Source organism: Paramisgurnus dabryanus, chromosome 7 (genome assembly GCF_030506205.2).
Source record: "Paramisgurnus dabryanus chromosome 7, PD_genome_1.1, whole genome shotgun sequence".
Classification (NCBI taxonomy): Eukaryota; Metazoa; Chordata; class Actinopteri; order Cypriniformes; family Cobitidae; genus Paramisgurnus; species Paramisgurnus dabryanus.
Genome location: NC_133343.1, coordinates 18379948 through 18404776, shown reverse-complemented (window position 1 = coordinate 18404776; position 24829 = coordinate 18379948). Strand labels below are relative to the sequence as shown.

The 24829-nt window shown below is 37.6% G+C and overlaps 2 protein-coding genes and 2 non-coding genes across 11 annotated transcripts; 3 read left to right on the top strand and 1 right to left on the bottom strand.

Moving 5' to 3' along the window:
* Window positions 1-2610: 2610 nt before the first annotated feature.
* On the bottom strand, window positions 2611-18370 carry cep63 (centrosomal protein 63). Of its 8 annotated transcripts, none has more exons than XM_065240835.2 (16): window positions 17785-18365; window positions 17462-17639; window positions 17070-17165; window positions 16091-16186; window positions 15835-15957; window positions 13215-13328; window positions 11594-11785; window positions 11288-11433; window positions 10996-11142; window positions 10782-10884; window positions 10506-10703; window positions 10304-10390; window positions 10015-10217; window positions 9123-9441; window positions 7707-7915; window positions 2611-3948 (listed from the first exon to the last, which is right to left on the bottom strand). In XM_065240835.2, exons 1-15 carry the CDS (start codon window positions 17823-17825, stop codon window positions 7727-7729), a joined length of 2232 nt encoding a protein of 743 aa, XP_065096907.1. In that variant the 5' UTR covers window positions 17826-18365; the 3' UTR covers window positions 2611-3948; window positions 7707-7726. The 8 variants fall into 8 exon arrangements, with proteins under 8 accessions (XP_065096907.1, XP_065096925.1, XP_065096914.1 ...); XM_065240853.2 differs by lacking the exon at window positions 2611-3948 and adding an exon at window positions 4002-6681; XM_065240842.2 differs by lacking the exon at window positions 2611-3948 and having other exon boundaries at window positions 7248-7915; window positions 17785-17872; window positions 18251-18370.
* Window positions 18371-19750: 1380 nt separating this feature from the next.
* Window positions 19751-19822, top strand: trnap-cgg (transfer RNA proline (anticodon CGG)). The gene has a single exon. It is a non-coding gene; the product is annotated as a tRNA-Pro (tRNA).
* Window positions 19823-20106: 284 nt separating this feature from the next.
* On the top strand, window positions 20107-20178 carry trnap-ugg (transfer RNA proline (anticodon UGG)). Its single transcript has one exon. It is a non-coding gene; the product is annotated as a tRNA-Pro (tRNA).
* A 558-nt stretch (window positions 20179-20736) lies between these two features.
* On the top strand, window positions 20737-23459 carry LOC135746236 (uncharacterized). The gene is made up of 4 exons (XM_065264849.2): window positions 20737-21038; window positions 21758-22242; window positions 22567-22671; window positions 22981-23459. Exons 2-4 carry the CDS (start codon window positions 21899-21901, stop codon window positions 23006-23008), a joined length of 477 nt encoding a protein of 158 aa, XP_065120921.2. The 5' UTR covers window positions 20737-21038; window positions 21758-21898; the 3' UTR covers window positions 23009-23459.
* The last annotated feature ends 1370 nt before the right edge of the window (window positions 23460-24829 follow it).

Below are 24829 nucleotides of genomic sequence, written 5' to 3'. Positions count from 1 at the left end.
TTAGCAACACAAAGGTCATAGGTTTGAGCCTTAGGAGACCAAAATGTAGATATTGAATGCAGTGTAAGTCAATTTGGATAAAAGCATCTGCCAAATGAATACATGTACAATACAAACTGAATAACAAGCTTTTCAGTGATTTGTTTAGGGAAAGGGAGCAGTTATGAAAGGGTGTGATGTGAATATGAATGAGTGCCTCACCTCTTCAATGGCACTACAAGGTGCCATTGAATCACAAATGAAGCTGTTCTCATCCCAAATTGCTGCTTTGTCATTCCTTAAAACACGGACAGACACATACACACATCAAAATTACTAATGGGGCAGAATTGTACCAAAAAAGTATTACACACACACTCACGCCCTAGGGAGTCCACTACATAAAGTTTCAGAGGTATTACATAGCTAAGAGATGAGCAGAGTAGGGATTGGTAGCTTTGAATGCTACGGTCACAGGTCAACCCAATCTAATTATGACCTGTTTCCAACTGGCTGCCCTCATTAGTGCTTAATAAAGCAGTGAAACAATAGTTTTACATAACAGAGGTCACAGCCACCACAATGATAGGATTATGGTAAGCCTCCATCCTACAGTCACATCTAAAGACAGCATGAAGGAAAGAAAATCTGCATAAGTTGAGTTTTAGGTTATAAATAGTAAACTCAAAAAAATGCTGGGTTATTTAACCTATTGTTGGATCAAATGTAAACATTGAACATATATGATAAAAATAACCCAGCATTTTTAGAGTGTAATAGCCAGGCAGTTTTTCATCTCTGTTGAGGAAAAATACATTAGAAAATTATCTTTGCTGCTCAGATGTGGGTAATCAAAACCATAAATGTAAAACACAAGAAATGTTGATTTGAATCAATTTATTTAAGCTTATTTAAATCTCTGGATTTAATTTTACCCATCATGCATTGCAGCATGCATAAATACTCTGCTACTGTTATATGATTGTTGTTTTACTGTTTGTTGTCTTTATTTACTGCAGTTTTTTGTTATCATTGTTGCTTATAATTTTTGTGATGAAGTGCAAGAGCTTCATGTTAAAATATGATGTGTGAAATAAAGTTTCTTATATTGTTAACTGACCATTTATAGGAAAGGAAATTTTGTTAATTTTGTTAATCTAACAAGGATATTGCTGGAACGAGACATTTTACATTCAGTGAACGAAAAAAAATGTAATTTGTTCAGCAATTTTAAGTAGATTTAACTTAAGAATACTAGTTTGTCTAACAGGGCAAATTTGACATTTTTAGGGCAGCTAGTTACCCTTTTAAGTTGAATCAACACCTATGGGCTTAGGAAATAATACTACTCAGTAGTGAGATACCTGTTTTTTGTAATCTGATTTTGAAGAGTTAAGATGTCAATCAAGATTTTTTTCTATCCATTTGCATGTTTGTACAATATACTTTAAATCTAATGTTGCTGTACTATTTAAAGAGCACCAATGGTCTGATTCACGAGTTAAAATTTCCTTTGGTGTGTAAGTGTGTATTAGTACATGTTAACCATATGCAAAAGGTACAAACCCCAAAGTAAAGGATGATGCAAGTTATCGTGTCCAACAAAAATCTATTTTCTTGGACTACAACAAAACACAGATTGTAGGAAACAGTTTACTTCCTGGGCCTGTTGACATGGACACGACAGACATTTTCATAATCCCTCCCGTTTCGGACTCACAGCCTGTAAGTTACCTCCGGTTATCATTGCATTGTGAGTGAATCTTTCAAACATGGTAAGAAGCATCACATTTCCGGCTGACAGGTATTCAGACCAATCACAACGTACGGATTAGCTGGCCAATCAGGGAGCTTTTCAAATACATGCGTTTCAGGGAGAGTAAAATCTGGAGCTACAAAAATGTACGGTGAAAAATGATGTGTTTTTTAACCATAAACCACGCAAATACATTGTATTATGCCAATTACACAAAATAACATTGTTTTTAGCAATGAAATAGGTGAACTTTAAAAAAAAAACAAAAAGAAATTAAAAACACAATTTATGAAAATTTTGTTACACTGTCAAGATAAATGGTCAAAAATGGTCCCTAGCTATCACTGGGGTGGTACCCTTTCAAAAAGTACACATTTTAACCTAAAGAGTTTATATTAGTAGTTTAGAAGTACATATTTGTACATAAATGGTACAAATTAGGACTTTTTCAAAGGGTACTGCCCCATTGACAGCTTGGGAGCATATTTACTGACAGACATAAACTGGTATGTTAAGTGTAACGGTGATCTAGTATCGTAAATCTGCTATTTTGACATACATATAGACATACCAAGGTACTGGATTAATATCTTCAAGTACAGATTTGTTTTTTAGGGTATGTCAAGATATTAAAAACATTATAGAGAAAAAGTTTTGTTACTGCAGGTTTTAATTGTCATACTTCTTTACCTGCAATCATTCACAAGGTTTATGTGCAAGTATGTGCAAAACATTCAGATTGATTTATGAAAAATTCAGAATCAGGCAACATTAGCAACGTGGAATAAACAATATTAACATTTATTGGATTAAAATTATTATTGAGTAGAAACGACACTAACAAATTATAATTACATTTATGTTTACGCATTTGGCTTTTATCCAAAGCAACTTACAGTGTGTTACAAGGCACATATTTTTATCTGTCTGTTTCTGGCATGGGTTCAAACTCACTACCTCAAGCACTGCTAAAACAATGCTCTGAGCTAAACAGAAGCACATTTAGCGATTTAAAACATTTCAATATTATACACAAGTTACGATTTTTACCTTTTGTGCCAAATTTAGATATGTTTATTTTTAAATAAATACATTCCGCTTTTATTTTTAAAGGAAAACAAACAAAATAAGTGGCAAAGCTGTTGTCTTGCTCTCCAGAATTTATTTACCACTTTAGAATTTATTACTTTGTACATTCTTCGTAACTTGAACTCACCGCCTATAATGTTTCAAAGGGAACATAACCTCAGTAAATGAAAAAAGACCATTTTAAATGCAATGTGAGTTGTTAAGGGGATGAACTTGCTGGCCTTGTGGTGGCTTTATTTAAGTTTTCCAAGGTCCCACACACCAATCTCACTGCCATTTTCACATTATGTACAGGCGCCTACCTCACACATACTGCAACGTAGATATACAAGCCGCTGCCTGTTTCCACTGAACTTAGATCAGATATCTGACCAATCGCACAATGTCGCGATTGTTTCCATCTGGCTGCTGGATGAGAAAGTGCCGGCACACTTCAAACGCCTATCAGGGTGAGGTGGCATCTCAGGGTGGCACCAATTCTGCCAGTGGCCAAAACAGGAAGAAGGATTTTTTTCCCCATTGGAATCTTAAAATAAACTTTAAATGGACATTTTGAACATGGCTAAAATTGGTTGACTTCTTTGTCTATTGATTGCTTTGCAAAACATACAGCAGAATGTGCTCACTATCTGTGTTAAATGCTGAACTCAGATAAGAGCGAGCCACAGTTAGTACTGAACAACTTCCCCATGGACGAACTGATAAGGGGAAATGTGTAATATTCAGGTCAAAGGAGATGAATCAAGAATGAATTGACCATGGCACAGGCTGATTGGAGGATTTGTTCAGACGATCCTTGGCATTGTTCCCTACGCACTAAATCAAGTTGATAAGACCCACTTCATATCTCTCTGTGGGACATTCTGAGAATCCTGAGGGTGTCTGGAGCAGTCTGATATCTTAGCAAGCCAAGGCTTTATGCTGTGTCCAACAGCTCTCATGACATAGATGAACAACGTTGTCCATGCACAATCATGCACACAAACTGTGGGTTGGAAGAGATGCACGCTGCACCCCCAGAGGTTTCGCCAGGCTTTGGAATGTGAGATAAAGGCGTAAACACTGTACGGTCAATCGTGGGAAAGTGTCTTGCTCTTCTTATCTTGAAAAGGAATGCAAGCTATCTAAGAAGAGAGAGAGAGAGAGAGAGTGAGAGAGCGCGCGAGAGAGAGAAAGAGAGAATTTCAATGCCAGTTTTCCACATCCACTTAACAAGGATGTGGAAAATACATCAAAAATTTATCAAAGAATGAAATGTTTTAACAATATTATTAAATTGACTAAACTTTGGACTCAATACACATGAAAAAGGGATATAATAGCATAGAGATGATTTAAGGTAAATGATGTAACTCTATACGGGATATGTTTTGCCTGCAGTTCTTCCATTTCCCATGGCCAAAGATTCACTGTAGTGCAATGTGTGCACTTTTAAGGACAGCTATGACTTCACCTCTGCCTACGGCTTCATTTCACATTTGCACATGTTTAAAGCTTTTGGGAGTTATGTAGTGGAACATTTTCTTGCAGAGGGCCAGGTCGTGTTTGTAAAAACATTACCAGCCTACCTCTGTGGCCACAGGTTTTTAAGATTACAGTTTATTGGAAATTGCAATTGGTTGCAACATTCACTTTGTCTCATGATGGACAAGTCCAATGGTTCTCTGTAACACTCAAATAAGCAACATTTAATCACACATGCTTCATTCTTTTTATAAAGTTATGATTAAAGTTAGTTGTTATACTATGCTGTTACACAAAAAAGCTTGCTCCACTAACAATACTGTACTGAATTGTTGCCACCGGAGTGGGAGCTTTGATCTTGTGATCTTGGTCTAACAATGACTTGTTTGAATTTATGCGGGGGCAAAAAAATTTGACCTTAAAAGGAATAGTTCATCTTAAAATTAAAACTTTGCCCTTATTTTACTCACCCTCAAGCCATTAAGTGTATAAGACTTTATTCTTTCAGCCAAATACAGTCAGAGTTATAGTAAATGTTTTCTTTTCAGCATTATAATGCCATTGGATAGTGTCATTGGATAGATTGTTAAAGCTCCAAAAAGCATTCATAGCCAGTTATTTGTAAGGAAACACTTATATTGTTGATGTCAGTTCAAATGTTCATGAGCAATGTTACAAAAACCCATTGCTTCACCTCAAAAGACGTAATAATAACCTCATTTACTAGTTTTTAAAGGATGTGCTTTTTGGAGCTTAACAATGGGGCACTAACCAATGCCATTATAAAGCTGAAAGGGGCCAGGATATTATTTAATACAACTCTTGACTGTGTTTGGGTGAAAAAAGGTTGTCATACAACTTGAGGGTGAGTGTAGTATGGATCATTTTCATTTTGGGGTGAACTTTTCCTTTACCTAAAGGGCCGCCAACCTATGTGTTTTCAACAATATAAAAATAGTCTGGTATCCGTAGAATGTGTCTGTAAAATTTCAGCTTAAAATACACCATCTTTCATTATACAATGTTAAACATGGCCATTTGTGGCTGCAATGAAAAACACTTTTTTGTGTGTGTGTTTCTTTAAATGCAAAGAAAGCTTCTGTTACCTTCCCTGTATGCAAAGTAGGGGGTCGAGAGCTTACACATTTGCTTTGGAGTACATCAAAAGATGCGTCTTTGGCAGAAGGTTGAATTACACGCTCATAAGGCGGAGTCTGTGAGCGGTTATGGTTGGGGCGTAATCAATGTGACATCACATTGCTATGAGACCACAACAGCCTGTTTTGTATGACTGTTGCGGTTTAAAGGAGATTACACAAAGAAGAATAGATGGATTTGTATAATTACAGGATGTTTCTGCACACACACTGGCAGCCATTTTCAGCTAGAAACACATTTAAAAGTGCATTTTTTAGATTGGGGGACTTTAAGTGTAGTTATGCAACAGTAATCTACAATAAGCCATCGACTTAATGGCCAACTTTAGATTTTTCCAGAATTGGATACTTGATTTTGGTCTATACTGGTTCTGTAGTTTTGGTTTGGTCTTGGCTACATGTTTAATGCACATCTATATTGTCCTATAGAAATGTGCATGCTTTGGATGCACAGAGAGATTAAGGTTGCAACATTTTTTAGAAAGGAGTGTTTAACAGGCCTGTTGTGCCTTTAATTGCTTAAAAATATGAATGAGTAAAATCTGTAATTAGATAATTATAATTAGACTAATTATGTTTTTGGCCATCACAACAAAATGTAAAAAATTTAAAAAATTTGTTAGAATACATTAAGAAATATTTAGAGCAAATATCTGAAATATTTGGTGTGTTTGTTGACTTGTAAAGCAACTGGACTATGCATCTGAACACAAACTTGAATTTCCAATGAAAACACTTTGCTCATAAAATTCATACTGGCTTGGAATCATACTGGCGCCCTCTGTTGGGTTTCAAGGGCAACAGGTCTTAAATTGAAAGGACGTATAGTAGATTTGACAGATTGATTTATAAGCTACAGTTACGTAAAATCCTAGTCTGATGACTTTAACGCGAAATGGAAAAGCTTTTCAGAAGTATATTAAAATGAAATATAGCCCAACAGTGTGTTGAAAGTTACCAGGTACATTCTTTGTCAGAGTTCAAATATTTAAGCCAGTCAAGTGTTCATTAATCCTCTGGTCCACCCCTAAGTTTGACCAGGGCCCCAAGTCTACAAGTATCCTTGGAAATGAAAAAATGCTTTTCTTCTGCAAGCAAAAAAGCAAACAGCCACATTGCCAAATTCCTCAGTGCTGTTTGTTGAGCTTTGCAGCCCTGGTAACCAGGGTTACGGAATTCCGATCGCAAAACCGCTGGACCGGAGCCTGGCAAAACATACTTCCAGCACTTGCTAATCTGAGGAAGGAAAAAAGGAAAAACAGACACATTCCAAAACAAATTAGATTTAGGATATTCCTTATTTTCCCAATTTCTCATAGTGAGAAAGCCCATGTCCCCTACTTAGAATCACCTCATTAGTAATATACAAGTCTTTCCTCTCTGTTTTACAATAGGAGCCCTTGGCCATATTCAAGTTCAGGGTCCCACATGGATGACATTAACATTCCATGAGCTTTCTCATGATGAACCTGTGTGAGAGTCTGCAGCCGTTTGAGCTCGGCTGTGACTTTGTATTGTAAACCCTAGGTCCTGGCACAGCGTGTGCATTCTTTGGGTGAAACTTTACCAAATGATTACGGAGGTCTGTGATAGGCCACAACACATAGGTGGAGACCTGAGTGAAGTGTGTGTGCTTGACGTCAAACTTTACATCCCTGCTGTGCAACGCTGTTAAATGACACCTCCCCAGAGGACGTTTCTGATCCATCGTGTGTTCCAAGCAGGCTTATCCCCCAAAGCACAAAGTGACGAACAAATAAAAGCATTCATACAAACAAATCCACTCCCATAACAAACATGGCTATCAAAACAGGCTCTTTTAATTAAACCCTTAAAACACAAGTTCTTCGCAACCATGTCGGTAGCTTTACCAAGTGATCTTTTATACAAATTGGGTAGATAAATATTGACTGTAGAAGTAAAGAATGCAAGAGAGAGCAATCAAACGGCACTACAAAAACAGCACAAGTATAATGTCCAAAGTGCTCAAAGAGATGCATATATAAACAATCAGTCAGTGTTCATGCATGTGCCCAAAGTGTGTATGAGAAGTATGCTCATTCCTTCATTTGCTTAATAAATGCGTACATATGTTGTTTGGCACTGCTTTGGTGTCATTTATTGCACCAACATTATTTTATTAACGCCCTATTGAATTACACTTAGGGTTATTTCCAATCATACAGCGATGACCATGAAATTTTGGCTAGCTGCCAAAGTACATTCCCTTTCTCAAAGGCTGGACATACACAAAATATCACCTCTAGATTTCTCCAAGCTGTCAAGCATCAGACTTGGTGACCATTGTTGGAGGATTACTGTCCTTGCCTAGGTACTTGCAGACAGTGCTGGCGTTTTCCTGTTGCATGTTCTGAATGTGGGCATCCAGCTTCTGAAGAAGCTCTTGAGACCGCATCGTCTCCTCTTCTAGAAACCATGTGGCCAGTGAACCGGTTGGAGATCCAGAGTCCTACAACAAGAGGCAGGAATCAACAATTAAAGAGCACCTATTTTCGGATTCATGATTTTACATTTCTTTTGGTGTTGTATATGTTAACTATATGCAAAGTTACAAATCCCAAAGTATACGATCATCTGCTTAATCATCTGCATTTTCTGGAACAGATTTGGGCTTGTACTGATAAGGTAGTAAAGACAATATTAACTCCGGTCAGTATTGCATTGGGAGTTGATCTTCTGAATACGGTAAGGAGCGTCACATTTCCGCCAGACCCTATAAGTATTTGGCCAATCGGAGCACACTGCACTTTTCGGTGAGCTGTATAGAAAATCAATGCGTTTAGAAAGGCAGCGCATAGAGGAGCAACAATAATGTATGGTATGTGAAAAATGATGTTTTTAAAACCATAAACCGCGCAAACACATTGCATTACATCAAATACACAAATTAGTGTTCTTTTTAACAACATAATAGGGGGCTCTTTATGTCAAAAACAACAAAATGTTAAAGGATTATAGTATACCATTTAAGTATATACTATTATAATTATCTACAGCAGAGGTTAGCAACCTTATGTGTGCAGGTCTGCCTCCACCATTTAAATGTTAAAATAGGAAGAGTGTGAAATATTTGAGTTTTAAATATTTTTGTTTAAAATATTAATATTTTAAATTTCAAATTTTAGCTGTTTATTTTAGGGTTGGAATTTTGAATCAGGGTTTAAATCTTGGGCTAATGAAGTCTTGGCGAGTGAATATAAGCAGCTCCATTTATTAAAAACTTTCAGGGATTTATTTAAACAATTATGCCTCATTATTCATCTAATGCTTTTCTCAGACACACAAAGATACATGTTAAATATCCTTTAGATTAAGCCATCAAAATGAGAATGAGGATCAAAATCATGTTGTATCAGAAGGCACATAAATGCAAACCAAAAAAATGATCTTTGCTGCAGTGAGTTGTGCAAGTAAATGGATACATTGGCCGTGTGATGCATCTTGTTGCAGAGATGTTACTTCTTCAACAGCATTTTATAAATATAGTAAAAAGTATTTAAATATATATTATGTTGCATAATAGTTGACAAAGAGGGGGTGGTATGACATACTGATTGCCAATGTAAATTAAAAATGTTGTTAATGCCTGAAACATAGCAAACAACCGTATGTTTTCAATTCCTTATGTATAATCTTTCTCTCTTAAAAAAACTGACCATAGGCAAGTGGTTGTCCACCAAGCCGAAAGCCTGAGTTTCTTCTCCATTAACTGCCGCACGGACCAGAGCTGTCATCCTTTGGGCTTTACGGGCTGACGATGAAGATGAACCAGAAGATGCAGAGTGGTTAGGGGAAACTGCTCTCTCGCTCTCCTGTGATTGGCCATCTGGGTGATGAACGGAGGATCGTGAAAGGTTCTCCAGCTGTTTAAGGAGAGTCTGTATTTGTTCCTCATACTGCGAGGCTCTTTCCTGCATACGAATCTCCATGGCCTGCAGCTCCTCCTGGTGTCTGTGCTGTGCATCTTCATCTGATCTATTACAGAACATAACGGGACTACATACTCAAATACATATCAGATTGTTTAATGATCAAGCACATTGCAAGCTATCATAGTTTTACCTTAAATGTTGGATTGTAATTTTCTTTTTTGTAGTATTGTATTTCTTTTTCTTTTTTTATAGACTGTAGTGTTTTATTTTTGAAGAATATGTTGTGATAAGGGTGCATAATGAATGACCATATGAATTTCCCCTTGTGGATAAATAAAGTGCACCTTCACTTTGACATACAAACATATCAAAAGATGCGTTTTGTTGTATAGGTACAATGCTGTTCAAAAGTCTGAGAGCATCGTAGTTAAGATGATAATTAGACTTTAAAAAAACAAATTATTTTAATTAATTACAATTTGGCACATACGTTCATCAAATGCTTAAGTTTAAAATCCGCTTAATCCCGGCTCAGAAGTCATTCAGAAATAGTTTTCTTGCAAATGAACATTTTGCACTTAGATGCAGCGCTTACTTAGAGGGTTTGGCATCTGAGCTCTTAATTTCTTTAGTTTTGGACCATACTATATGTAAACATGATCTGTTATGGAAGTACCTGTCGTGATTGTTGTGAGAATGGCTCTTGTTCTGGTTTTGTAGTAGCACTCTCTCGTACTTATCCTGCCACGTCTGGTTGCTGACCTCCATACGAGCCTGTAGCTCAGTCACTTCCTGTCTGAGCTGCCTGTTTTCCTCCTCCAAACTGTTTAGGGATGATACGTAACTATCTCTGAGACCTGCTAGGCTTCCATTACCCCTCTGAAGGAGAAACAAAGGAAACTGAGCAAAAAACAGCTGAGACTAAAAAGCATATATAAAAACACAAATATCAAAGAGTGGAAAACCTTGGGTGATCTTGACTCGATTCTCTCAAGAAGATCATTTAGATGCTGATTCTCAAGCTTTAGAGTTTCAAGCTGGACCTGTGTCACCTTCAAAACACAAGAGCACTGTCGGTTTCATAAACTATTTAGCTACCAACAGGCTATATGTCATGTGAAATTCCTGTTGATGTTTATTCAAAGGTGAGTGTGACTACTAGCGAACCTTGAGCTCAGACGTCCTGCGCTCTGCTCGATCAACTTCTGCCCGCAGTTGTCGCTCTATACTGGAGGCGGAGCCAGAGAGCGTGGCAATGGTGATGTCACGCTGATGAAGCTCACTGGTTAACTGAGAAACCTCCTTTCTCATCCCCTCCAACTCTCCACAACGAGTCTGTTCGGCCCTATCAAGCTCTTCACGGAGCTATGCAGACAGAAAAAAAACATGTCATCACAAAAAACACAAGACATAATCTTGAATGTAATAGGTGACTCTGCATACACGTTTGATTTCAGCGTTACAATGACTGAGTTCTTTCTCCGTCTGTTTCCACTCCTGTTCTCTTCTGCTCATCTCTGCTTTATGTTTTGACACGTTCTCCAATCTGATCAAATGACATGGGAATCAGGAATCATGTTTCTATTCAGAATGACTTTAGCTGCTGCCATTTCTAAGAACATCAGAAACTGAACTTGGTCATTAAGAAATGTCTCACTTGTCTCTTAGTCTGATGACTTCAGCTTTCAAGTGACTCTCACTGGCCTGTGAACTCTTTAACTTGGTTGTGGCTTTCTCCAGATCATGTCTTAGAGAGGCCAAGTTTGGAGATGAGCTATGTAATGCTAAACATTCCTCCAGAGACCTGAAACCAAGGTCATTAAAGTGGTGTGTAAAACAATTCAAATGGAGCTTAACTTAAATGCTAATATGAATCGAATAATGATCAATCCAATGATAAGATTATCAGTGCATGCTAAACACTAAATGAAAGGCTGATGATAATCTACCTGATGACTTGCTCTTTTGCTTGCACAGCTTGGTGGAGTCGGTTCACCTCCCGTCGCAGCTGCTGCTGTTGAGCTCCTGAGCTACGTACAAACTGATCCTGAGCATCCAGTGTGGCCTTTAGCTCCTCCCGCTCTTCATTAAAGACCTATAAAAACAACATAACCACTGTTTCATCACCATCAACATAGGTTTTACTTTGCTTATAAAACACCACAATTCTAGCAATGCTTTCTCATCCTCGTAATACTATAAAATAACCACACAGCCCATCTCTACCACTACTCATCTCATAGATCTGGCTCTACCTGTCCTGGTACATAAGCTGCAGCATGGCAGCTGACCTTCTGTTCCCTGATGGAGTCTCCCAGCTCATACTGGAGCAGCCGAAGCCTCTCCAGTTCCAGTTCCTGCGTATGGAGTTGGTCCTGGGCCTTCTGTAGCTGAGAGCGCAACCGCTGCAGTTCACCCTGCTCCTTGGTACGACCCACACCCTGAGACTGAGAACAGCGACAAAAATAAACCAGGGCTGTTAATTAAATAGTAAATGAATTGTACAATTACATTTATGCACTTAGTCGACTTACAAACGGATTCAATCAATAGTTTCTTTTCAGTATGTGTGTTGCCTGGGATTTCCCACAACAATTAATCACATATATAAATATTTGCTGATTAAAACTCCAAAAGATTGTTGATCCAAAAAAGCATTAATTGCATGATATGTTCATTTTATGTGTTATCTTGACCTACAGCCCACATCAAAGCATTAACATTTAAGATTGTCAAATCTTGTTTATTGGTCTACCACTCTAAACATTATGTCTAAAAGTCCTAGAGGGCGCAACTGGGTGTGTTTATCCTCCTCAGGCTTTATAAGAAATGTGCATATGCCAAAAGGGGCCAGGCTATAATGGCCTGGTTTCACAAACAAGGCGTAGCTAAAGCCAGGACCAGACATTAATTATATTAAGATGTTTAATCATCTTTTATAAACATGCCTTAGCACAGAGGTTCTCAATTCCAGTCCCCGGGCCCCCCATCCCGGGCGATAGTGTACTACAAGGTGAATAAATGTAACATTCACTGTAATTTTACAGTTCATCATTGATAGATATAGGGATTGTCACTTTCACGCGTTTATGTATTTATCATTTAGACTGTGCACTAATGTGGCTTTTGCCAAACAACTCAAACCCTTACCCTTGCAGCTAGATTCCTTGAACTACAGCAAAATATAGACGGTTTCATCAGATGCACACGAGTTGTCGTGGTCACTTCCGGTCTGTATCTATGTATCGTCTGGCTAGTGGCTAAACTGATCTCTGAAACAAATACCTTGTCATTTCTTTGGAGGATTTACTAAAGACAAGGGAAGAAAATGAGGATGGATCACAACTGTGCTGAGAGGTTTGGCAGGCAGGCAAGAATTCAAGGACCTGTCGTTTACATTGTACATTAATTTTACACAGTAACGTTAGCTCAATTGAATAGTTGAAACGTATTAGATATGACATATGAACGAATGTAATTTATTTGTCATTTATTTCTCTTGTTATCAGAAATAAACAACTTTAAGGACTTTGTTGTTTATTGATTCTATGTGGAATCTACTAAAAGTTGCATTAAGTCCACAAAAGCTGTTTGTTTATGTTGTTACTGCTGAAACAGTCTATGAACAGTTATTTGTTCTCACTGAGCTGTACATTAAGTCTGTGATCATTTTAATCAGTTTGTTTTGGTTATCACACTAAATTAACATGATAACATAAGAAAATGTGTTAAAATAAACAAAAATAAACTATTTATTCTTCCTAAAGAATCAATCAACCAATCTTGAATTAACCTCCATAGCTCTCTCTTATAGATATTTAACCAGCAGCCTTCTGCATATTGGCCCACTGCACTACAGCTAAAAATAATACCAACCTGGATTAGGGCATACTGTTCAGCCAAGCTTTTCCTCTGATCTTCCAGTACCGCCACTTGTCTTTGATACTGTAGTCTATGCTGTTCCCACTCTGCTGAGCGCTGATGAAATTCCTGTGTTAAAGACACACATAGGCTATGAAAATTACAAGTAATGGAAATCAACCTACACTTGCTGGTATTACACAAATGTTTCTCATAACTTTACATCACATGAAATACATCCCAAAACCCGTGTACTGTCAAAATAGCACATATAAAATGAAATTAAACATTTTTATTATATTAGATGTTTAGCAAGTGACATATATTTTTGGAGACAGCCTTTAATGACAGTTTTGCATAGTCATAAAGGGCTTAGGACTGTGCATGTTCGTATAATGCCATCAGTACCATCAAGAACATTTTCCTGCTTTTTAGAGCGATTACACAGCATAAATAGCTAAGGTGAATTTTACATTTATGCATTTGGTAATCGCTTTTTATCCAAAGTGGCTAGAGTGCATTCACATTTTATCAGTAGGTGTGTTCCCTGGAAATTGAACCCATGAGCCCAAGTGATTGTGATAATGCCCATACAAGCTGAGTGTAGACATTTAAATGTACCCATTTTGCAGACACTTTTATCCAAAGTGACTTACAGTGCATCACAAGAAGGTATGTGTGTTCCCTGACCCCATGACCTCTAGCACTGCTAACGCAATGTTTTACCACAGCTTTAGCGGACAGAGGTGTAAAGTACTTGAGTAATTTTACTTGATTACTGTACTTAAGTATTATTTTTGGGGATTTTTACTTTACTTGAGTACAATTTAAAATCAGTACTTTTACTTAATTACATTTTTTAAGAAAAAAAAGTACTTTTTACTCCTGACAATTTTATTTACAGTCAAAAAGTACTTATTTTTTAGAGATCACTTTATTCTATTTTCCCCTACTCTTACCAAACCAATTGAATTGTGCTGATGGCCAGTTTAATTTAAATGTTATTTATTTTCCTTGGCCGAGATACAGCGTGCCACTCCCTGAAATTCATATGGTCGTAGTTCAGGCACCTTAAGTCCGGGGTATTCGCCCTTCGGGTCCCTTATCCTACCCGAGAGGGCCTTTTCAACGAGCCAACCCCCGACTCTCTAACCCTTTCTGTGGCCGACGGTCTCCTGAATTTCAAATGTCCGTGTCTCGGTCGCTTTAAGTCCTAGGCATTCGCCCTTGGCGTCCCTTATCCTACCTGAGAGGGCCTTTCCAACGAGCCAACCCTGACGCTCTTACCCTTTCCCCGGCTGAGATACAGCGGTCATTCCTCTGATTTTCCCACGACCGTAGCTTGGATGCCTTTGGGTCGCTTATACCCGAGGGGACTTAAGGTGCCCAAGCTACAGCCGTGGAAAAAATCGGGGAAAGGACAACCGTATCTCGGCCGGGGAAATGGCTAGAGACTCGTGGGTGGCTTGTTGGAAAGGCCCTCTTGGGTAGGATAAGGGACCCGAAGGGCGAACGCCCTGGACTTAAGGTGCCTGAGCTAAGGCCAAGGAAAAATCCGGAAAGGGTTGACCATATCTCAGCCCGAGAAAGGGCTAGAGACTCGCGAGCGGGCTCGTCGGATGAAGATCTTCTTTGAAACCGACAACACATTAAGTCAGCAAAGAGTTGGATGGATATGTGGCCTGAGTTTCAGACACCAGGAAGTCTCTGCTCACGTTCCCTGCTATTTGCAGCCTCTCTATCAAGACTAAGAACTTGTTCACGCTGTCCGTCCAAATCTGATTTTGTTGCATGTCAGACTGGACAGACTCACTGTCCACATTGTGTATCACAACTGTTTATAACCGATCTGTGTGTCCTGTAGGGTTTTGCCATTTTCTGGATTATCTGCATTGTTTCTATGTCAATGACGTCACACTGGCACAACAATCGTGTTTACATTTTATGTGACGCAACAGCATGACGTAACCGAAAAGCTACAAAAATACCATCAGAGTAGTCAGACTTAAATGTATTTCTGGAAAAAAAAGTATTTCAAACCACCTCTGGATATAGCTTGAAACAGAAAAGAAAAAAACTGATTTCATGTGGTTTTTAGCCGTTCACACGTACTAAATGTGATTGGGTTCCAATCGAATATGCACCAAAATCAGATTTGGACTGACAGTGTGAACAAGAACTAATACAACTCTTTCTGCACTGGCTGTCTGTGAGATGCTTGATACTCAATTTTAAAAATCAGCTTTTGCTTTAGTTAAATTCGAGGTTTCAAAACTTTGAGTAGCATGTTGCATACTGAAATTAGGTTGTTTTATAGTTTGATAATGAAATACAATTAAATACAAACAGTTGTAAAGCAGGATAAAACCCTGTATGTGGTGCATTCACTTTATGTTTTTAGAGATTAAAAGCTTAAACAAGAATCTCTAGTTTAAATTTTTCCTTGTTACTTTTACTTTTTTAATACTCAAGTACAATTTTAATGTGGTACTTTTTACTTTTACTCAAGTATGATTCTGGACAGATACTTTTACTTTTAATTGAGTAAAATTTACACTCAGTACTTGTACTTTCACTTGAGTAACATTTTTGAGTACTTTTTACACCTCTGTTAGCGGAGCACAGGTCTATATACCTCCAGCTTGCTGTTGAGGCGGGAGAGCTCACTCCTGTCTCCTTCTCTGCTCACGGCTCCTTCTCTCGCCTCCTTTAGATGCTTACGCTGTAGTTTCTCATAACTACGCTTCAATTTGGACAACTGCAGAGAGTAATTAGTTGTTAATTGCATTGATAAAGAAGAAAGTTTTGTATCACAGAGACTGAACAGGTCAAAATGTGTGTTAGGTATTTAAAAATAATAAGTCACAATGCCACATAACAGCTGATCTTACCTCATCTTTTACATGCTGAAGCTGTTCTTCATATTTTACAACCAACTCTTGTTTTCCAGCTTGGATCTCATCTAGCTGTTTTCCCAGTGCCCGGATCTGAAAAAACAAAGCCAGAGCCAGTGTGAACCACAGGTGAAACATCTAGTGGAAACTGATCTCTTTTACATGTTCTTTTGATTGTACTTCATGTCATTTATGCTAGGGCTGCACAATTAAGACAAAAATAATAATTGTTGACTTGATTATTCACCTTAATATTGTAATTGCGAATATTATTGCTAATTACTAGATTTTACATTGAAGTTTTGAAATGTTTTATAACTTTCTGTGAAGTAGCTGTAATGTAAAATCTAAAAATCCCAAACTAAATAATATAATGTAAATCACAAATAATTATAGGAGTTATGCTGTAGTAAAAAAAATCACACATTAACTTATCTCTGATTCATCACTGTTTTTGGTACCCAAACATACTGGCGTAACGCACAGAAATGAGCACAAATGGACAACTGTAATTGAGGTTTTGGCTATTATGTAATTGTTTCAACTGTAATGGTAATCCCATTTAGTTTTTCAATTAATTGTGCAGCCCTAACTTATGCCATTCACACCAATTTAAAATCTTCCCTATTCAGTAAACTAAAGCATGCATTAGAAACATTATGGGTAACAAACAACAACATTAGTAAAGTCTTTTTTCACTGAAAACACTCACTATTTAGTTTTTCAACTATATTTCTGTTACATCCAACAGAAAAACCTTTGGAAATGCAAAAATACAAATTATAACTAAGTACTGCCTTCAAGTAACTCAGTGAATAAGAAATATTAACAGGACAAGTTAAAGACAACCAATACAATACACCAAACTGTAGCTTTAAGAACTACACTTATCCAAGAAACATAGCTAACAGATCACACAGTTTGACAGTCAGTAGACTAATCATGCAGGAAGACTCATGCCTCAATGCAGCTTCACCTGCTGTAATCCCTTTTCCACTACCAACTTTAACATTCGGAAACCACCATCCTGGAGCTCCAACAGGGTCACCATTAAACCTCTAACTTCAAGCATCTACCAGAAGTGAAGGTAGAGCATCAGGGCAGAGTGGGTGATGCTAAGCCATTACACTTTCAGAGACATCTCACCAATGTTAAGTTTTATTTCCATGAAAAGATGTGGTCTTAGATAGTGTGATGAATGCATCCTTACTGCATTCTGGAACATGCTTTAGCAGATTTTAATTTCTGATGCTGGTATAGTATTACGTATACTCCTCTTGTAACTTTTATAGAGGTGTTTTGTTCAATGTAATGCATATGCCAAGACCATATTAAAAGGGAATAAACATCCAGTACTGTTTGAACAACCTCTGAGTTCCTCTTGTCGAGCAGTGTCTGGGCTGACTGGAGCTCCTCCTGTGTATTCTGCAAGCGCTGCTCCATGGCTCGCACCTCAGCCTCCCATTCAAGGCGCTTGTGCCCCACCATGATGTCAATCTGCCGCATTAACTCTTGTAACTCTGGCTCACATGATGACAGAACAGAGCTAGGGGAATCAACAGCAGTAGGGAAGTGTAAGGATAAAAGCAAAATAAATAAAGATGAGAACTTGTACACAATAGTTTGTCTTTGACAACCTAAACTTAGTTTGCCCCATGTCCCGACCCTATTTATTAAAATCATTATCTTACCTCACATCATGATCACGGAGAGTCCCTAAAAATTCCTCCATTCTTTCTCAGTGATCCTCTAAGTGCATCCTTAAATTCAAAATCTGCACTACATGCATAAGAAGAAACGGCGATCTTTCTTGAGCATAGATTGAGCACTGTCAATAGTTGTTGTACCAAAGCTTACTCACAAATATATAAAAACAAATAATTAGTTTGAACACATAATGGCGAGCCAGTAGCAATGTGATAAAATTATGATGAAAGCTGACACCTCTGTATTTTTGAAACACACCTCATTTTGCTGATATGTTACTAGTAATAAATCACTTAAGTTACTTGGCTAATATTAGCCTTGCTGTTAGCGGGAGTAATAGTTTTTCTTTGTCTTCTTAATGACTGAGAAAGTAACTGTTCTTCACAACCGTTGTAATTTTAATATACGTTTTTGCTAAAGTTTTCCCCTCGAAATATAGTTTAAACTTACAACTGACGTAACACTTGAGTTCATGCTGTTCAGCCGGGGTTGTAAGTCAACAGTTGAAGTGCTCAGCAACTAAGAACATCACAAGAGAGGACCACCAAATCTGCCTGCTCTTCCGCAATGAGTCACATGGTATAAACTGCAGCCTTTGATTGGACGCATGACTTCGCAGCAGATAACTACTATTTGAGGGTACAGCAATTTGTAGTTGCGTTGCGTCCAAAATCAGAGTGGACACTGGACATTACCCATGATCACAGTAAAGAATGTATATAAAGCAGATGATCACTCACCCACGGTGGCTTGCGCCAATGAATTCCCGCGTCTCGACACAAGGTGACGCGCGAAACCCAGATTCCTTAAAATGGACTATTACAGTGGTGACTGGTGAAATAATGTGAGGAATATTGAATTACGGTATTGACTCTTTTCAAAAACTAAACATTGTGACGTTTTTGTGGATGGAGTTCAGGTGAAGGCAGACCGCTGACCGCTTTGCTAGCTTGTTTGCGTTGTATTTGTTAACATGCAGCTAACACAAAGTAACAACAAGCAAAATTGTTTGTATTAATAAATAATCTTTGTTAATGTTTGTTTATGCCAGTACAGTAGTTCATGTTGGATCAAAGTTAACAAATACTAATTTTTATTTATAAAAATGTATTAGTGCTGACGTTGGCGATATAAACGGGTAATTTTGAAAACAGTCATGTATCCTAAACACCCCTTTTATTGAAGCTGTGTTAAAAATTATGGGATTTAACCATGGTTTTAAGTTTAACAGGTGTTTGCAAGACCCCTGGTTGAAAACCCTCAGCTTATAAAATAAAGGGTGTCTTGTTATTATAATTACCAAGACACTAAATACAGTGTATCAATATTTTGTATTTAAAACATATGAAAAGCCAAAGTCTTAATGTCATTATAGGTAACGTAGCCTTGGAACTGTATCAAAACTACATCGCGAAGGACTCTGGGTGATTTGTGGTATTGAATGAAATGTGTCTATGGCGACACGATGGATCTGCAACTGCAATTTGTGTGCGGATTTTAAGATAGCTACAAACCATTAATTAGCTCGTCGGACGATTAATGCATTCGGATACAAAGGTGAATAGGTTAGTTAAAGAAAAAATACATACATGCTTTTACAACACGTGTTCTACTAGTAAGCTAGTTATAACTGATGTTAAGACTTTGTACTTACTGTAATATATAAATCCAACCCTATTATCGTTAATTTTGCTATTAATTTTGTTATTTTAGAGAGCGTGGACTTGAACGTGTTTAACAATTGCTACGAATTTGACGACGTCGGCCATATGAGACGATCGTAAATGTTGTTTATAAATAGCGTTAACTAGTTCTTTGTAATCCTATTAGTTAGAAGTTAATAATTAGAAAATAGATCAGCAAACATATCAATTTAAAGTAAACTATTAAAGAAAAATACAGTTTCACTTTAGCCTCATGGTATGTAACGTCGCTAAGGCAGTTGCACGTGGCTCGTTGGTCTAGGGGTATGATTCTCGCTTCGGGTGCGAGAGGTCCCGGGTTCAAATCCCGGACGAGCCCATTATTTTGATGACAGATTTATCAATGTAATGCAGTGGGGTGGTTCGCATACCTGTATTTTGTTGTTTAAATGATGAATCGTTATTCAAAATAACATGCAGATACACAATAATGATGAACCGGAAGAGATCAAATACATAACCAGACCTACTCAACGGCATGAGTATACACACAATTAGATGTCGTACGAGTATATTTTATAATTATAATATACTATAGTTGTTCATCGCAACACAATGTTTCCACAAGCTTCATGTTCCATAAATGTTTGGATACTTGTAAGCGGCTCGTTGGTCTAGGGGTATGATTCTCGCTTTGGGTGCGAGAGGTCCCGGGTTCAAATCCCGGACGAGCCCATGTTTTTTTTATATATATATATAAAAACAAATTGTATCTTGGAAAATGTGGACAAATAGTTAATATTTACACATTAGCGTAACATTAAAAAAACTTTAAAGTCAAAGTTTTGTATTATAAAGGAAAATAATTGTCCTGTATTCTTACAGGTACTAATCAGGATTGAACAGACAAGATGAGGATTGTTTAATGAACAAGTCATTTCATTTCAATCTCCTTCCATAAAAATATAACTTGTTGGTAACAGTATCAATACTTGCTTTCTTCACAGTTACATTTTTAGTGTCTTATAAAAATACTAAAACTACAAAAAGTAATTTTTCCTATCATTTAAGAACCCAGCTTCTTTCTAGATTTTAAATGTGTACTTAAATGATTCAGATGCTAGCCCCCTATACTGAGACCATTAGATAATTTTTTTCATCTGTTTCTTCCGAATACTATTTGCTGTAAAATAAGATAAACAAGTCAATTGACATGTGCCACATTACTGCAGATTTCTGCAGAAGTCAATATTTTATTATGGTCGTATCTCTGAGCTGATTTCTTAAGAACTTCTGCATGAAGGAAATAAGATAAAGATAAGATACAGCTAAAATCCTAATAACTAGTGAGTGGATGTGTGGTTTCCTGTAAGCCCAATCATATTGTTTTGTGTGCCACAGGGGGAGGAGACAGGCAGAAATCACCTCCCCCATGACTCCACAGCCACAATAAAACATGCGGCGGTTATTCAAACTGGCAGCAGAACTAGTTCTTCATACACCAACTAATTCTTATTCAGATGAGTTAATCTTCCAACAAAGACGTGCAACAGTGTCTATTTAGAGAACTGGATTTTTACTCAATTCATTCTGCTGTAAGTATTTTTCTTCATGTATTTTCTATTTAAAACTGATTTTAATTCATCCTTAGATTCCCTAACTGTTGTATTTGCATAGTATTTCATGTAATTGATATAAAATGATTCCAACATTCAGTTGTTATTTAACAGGGTGAGGAACATAGTTCAAATTGTTTGACGTAACTCAAGTTACAATATTACTAAGGACACCCATCACATAATGTCTTACCTGACCACCACAAACATCTAATATTATAAAATGAGCGATAATGTTTTATTGCAATACCCTGTAAATTGAAGATTTTTATGATGATGATGAAGATGATTGTTATTATATTATTATTGGTTGTTAAACCATAAAACTTATCCAAAAGAGATCATGCCAAAAGGTTGACTTTCTTTATTCATGCATTGTATTATCTGCATTAGCTGTCAGAATGAGGTCAGAGGTCAATACTCAGTGGTCAAATGAAATAAAAAATTCTGGACAAACAGGTGGTCTGCAGCAGGGAAGCACAATGCCATATGAAAGAACGGATGGGGGTGGGTCTGGTGGCAGCTGTGCCACCTGCTCCAAGATTTTAACTGTAACTTTACCCGTTGCTTTCAAAAGCAAGTTATGTTTCTATGTGTACGGTTGATCTGTATAAAAATGACATCTCATCTCATCTTCTGTGCTGTAATATTACAACATACCACATCATTTTTATTTATGTATATCTTATTTTTAACAGGAGAAAATAACTACACCCGTCTTGGAGCATCAGTTATTCCTCTTTTAAGGACAATAACATTTGGAATAAAAGTTCATATTCTGATTCTTATTCATCCACCCCCCCCCCCCCCAATCTGCAGTGGATTTTTATCTCTGAGCAATGGTGCTGCTTGAAGATCAGGAATGTGGGGTCTGTTACCTACGTTATTCCCGTACAGACCGCACTCCCAGAATGCTGCACTGTAACCACACATTCTGCACATCCTGTTTGGAGACAATGGGACTTTATTACAGTGGTCTGCGCACCATTCGCTGTCCTCTTTGTCGCCAGGTGACCTGTTTGGACCGTGGGCTTAGTTTGCAGGAGGCGCTTTTTGTCGATAGCCGACTGTGGGACCGCATTTTTGACAACGAAGAGGAGGCAGAGGATGAGAGAGAGCAGGAAAAGGAGGAAGAGGGGGAAAACTGTGAAACACAGGTGCTTCCCTCAACAAAGGCTAAAAGGTGAGTAACTCTGAGTGCCTGGTGTTTGAAATGTAACATGTCTACCGGATGCTGAAATTAATCTGTCAGTGAGCCTCTTGAATCAGCAACCTCCTGTCGCCTGCTTGTCATCGGATCTGTTTATAAGTAGGCAGGTGTCCAGTAAAAATTGTCCATCTATATTGTCAACTAAATTTTAGTTCTGGTAAAAAATCTGGCAGGTCATCCTTAATAATAAAATTTTGTTTCCGTGAAGCAGTGACTCAATTATGACAGCAGTTATGTCCTGTGGAAGTGAGTGCATTCACATTCTCATAAATTTTCTCCTTTTCTGTCTGGTTTCAGTCCAGTTCCAAAAGAACAGAGACATAAGCTTCGGCTCCCATCTTTTCTGAAGAGAATGGTTTTCTTTAAGCACCCTGAAGAGAGGATTGTTCCCAGCTGCAATGTGTGAGTTTTATTTCTATAGTCGTCACTTGAAGACTTGTTTGATGTCTGTTTATTGTTGCAAAGCAAGCACATTTTTGTAACTGCTTCTTTTGTAAAATAAATATTTGTGAAATTAGTCAAAATTAAATTAACAAAAAACAACAATGAATGTCATGTTTGAGATTATTACCTCAGGAAGGTATCCTTCAAACCAGTTATTTACTGTAATATTCGAATGCAAAACCATCTTTCTGTCATGTATGTAATAATGCTTTACAAACAATTTAACTTTTTCAGTTTTACTAACTTTAAGCTTGTCTCTCAATACAGAAAAATGATGTCATGGCGAAAGCTTTAATCAGAAGAGAAGTACACACAGACTCTGTAAACACTGGATCAACAGTATGAATGGACTTTCTCCATCTGTTTTGCTCCTGTTATTAAATCGGTATGCTATGTGCTAATTAAGCCCATCACGCCGAAAAAGCCGAAGCATCAGTCAGCTCTGGACAAGGTCGCTTAAACAAATACATACCCCTCCGTGTGTTTCTCTGATGACATTTTCCACTTGAATAGCTGCAAGTCTAAATCCTGCGCTTCCATCCGAGGGGAACTTCTCATTAGATATTCCACATTTAATCCATCCCAGCTGTCCCGAGAGAGAGAGAGAGAGAGAGAGAGAGAGAGAGAGAGAGAGAGAGAGAGAGCCCAGATGCGAAACAACACTTGGAGCAGATGGCATCTTAAGAAAGACTTTCACCTGATTCAAATCACCCCCATGGCTCAAACTGACTCTTTAAGTTATTATAGCTTTGTAATATATTTATGCAATTTACAATTATTGTAAATTAAAAAATTGTTTTATTGATCCCTTTCTCCTTTTCTTTTTCTGTTTAAGTGACTGCAATGCGTGAAGTGCTAATTTTTGCACAAATTTTTCAGTCAATATGTAGAAACTTGCAAAATTGGGCAGATGCAAAAATGGATAGGTATAGTTTGGCCACATTCTTGAAAACCATGAACAATTGAAGAGTAGAAGGTAAAAAAAAGTGCATCATATGATCCAACCAACCTTTCAACCATTTAAAAGGGGACATATTATGAAAATCAGTTTTGGTAAACTATTCTCTGCAAACATGTGAAAAAAATAGGTAATTGAAATTGGGCTCCCCCTGTGAAGTCAGAAAGGGGATTTTATTTTTCACCTTCCAGGTGGCAATTCTTACATGCTATAATAAATTATCTATCTGGTATTTTGAGTAGAAATTCACATACGTACTCTGGGGACACCAAAGATTTATTTTTCATCTAAAAAAAAAGGATTGTGAAATGTCCCTTTTAATCAATACATGCGCAATTTCCAAAAGGTCCACATACAAAATTGTTAGGCCTGAGCAGTTCTCTTTAATTTGCACTGAACAAAATTACGAACGCAACACTTTTGATGAGCTGAACTCAAAGATCTAAGACTTTGTGTATGTACACAAGGCCTAATTCTCTCAAATATTATTCACAAATCTGTCAAGGACTGCGTCTGGAAGCTTAGGCAGCTGACTTGTTGCCTTGCTGCCTCCTGAGGCAATGGCTGCGTCCAAAACCGCATACTGTCCAGTAGGTACTGAATGAGATGAAGTATCTACTTACTTGCCGTTAAAACATTAGCTACTATATAGTATGAATCCTGGTAGTATGAATGAGATTCGGACGTACTACATCCGGCATGTTGCTACATCACGTGATGTACGTCGACATCACATCGGCTGCGTCCGAAAACTCTAAATTGCTGCCTTCTGAGGCAGCTTTCCAAGGCAGGAAGGCATCAAGGCATGTCCGAATTCAATGTTTGGTTTACTTCCTGTCTCCTGAGATACCTATGTGTGGACGTACATTAAGAATGTGATTGGTCGAGCCCGGTCGAGTTCGAAAAAATAAAATTGCGGCCAAGGACGCGACTGGACCACCAATTTAGTGTAAATAAAGGTAAATTTTCACTTTTTACACCTTTTAATTGTATTTTTTAGCGAGAAATTAGTATTGTAGTTTTCAAATATGTGATTAGTTATCACAAAGGCGCTCTCTGTTTGAATTTCAAACACGCTGCCTTTGAAGTGTGTCCGAAAGTCTTTCTCTGAGCTGCCTTCATGCCTCCGAAGTCATTTCCTCATGAGGCAGCGAGGCA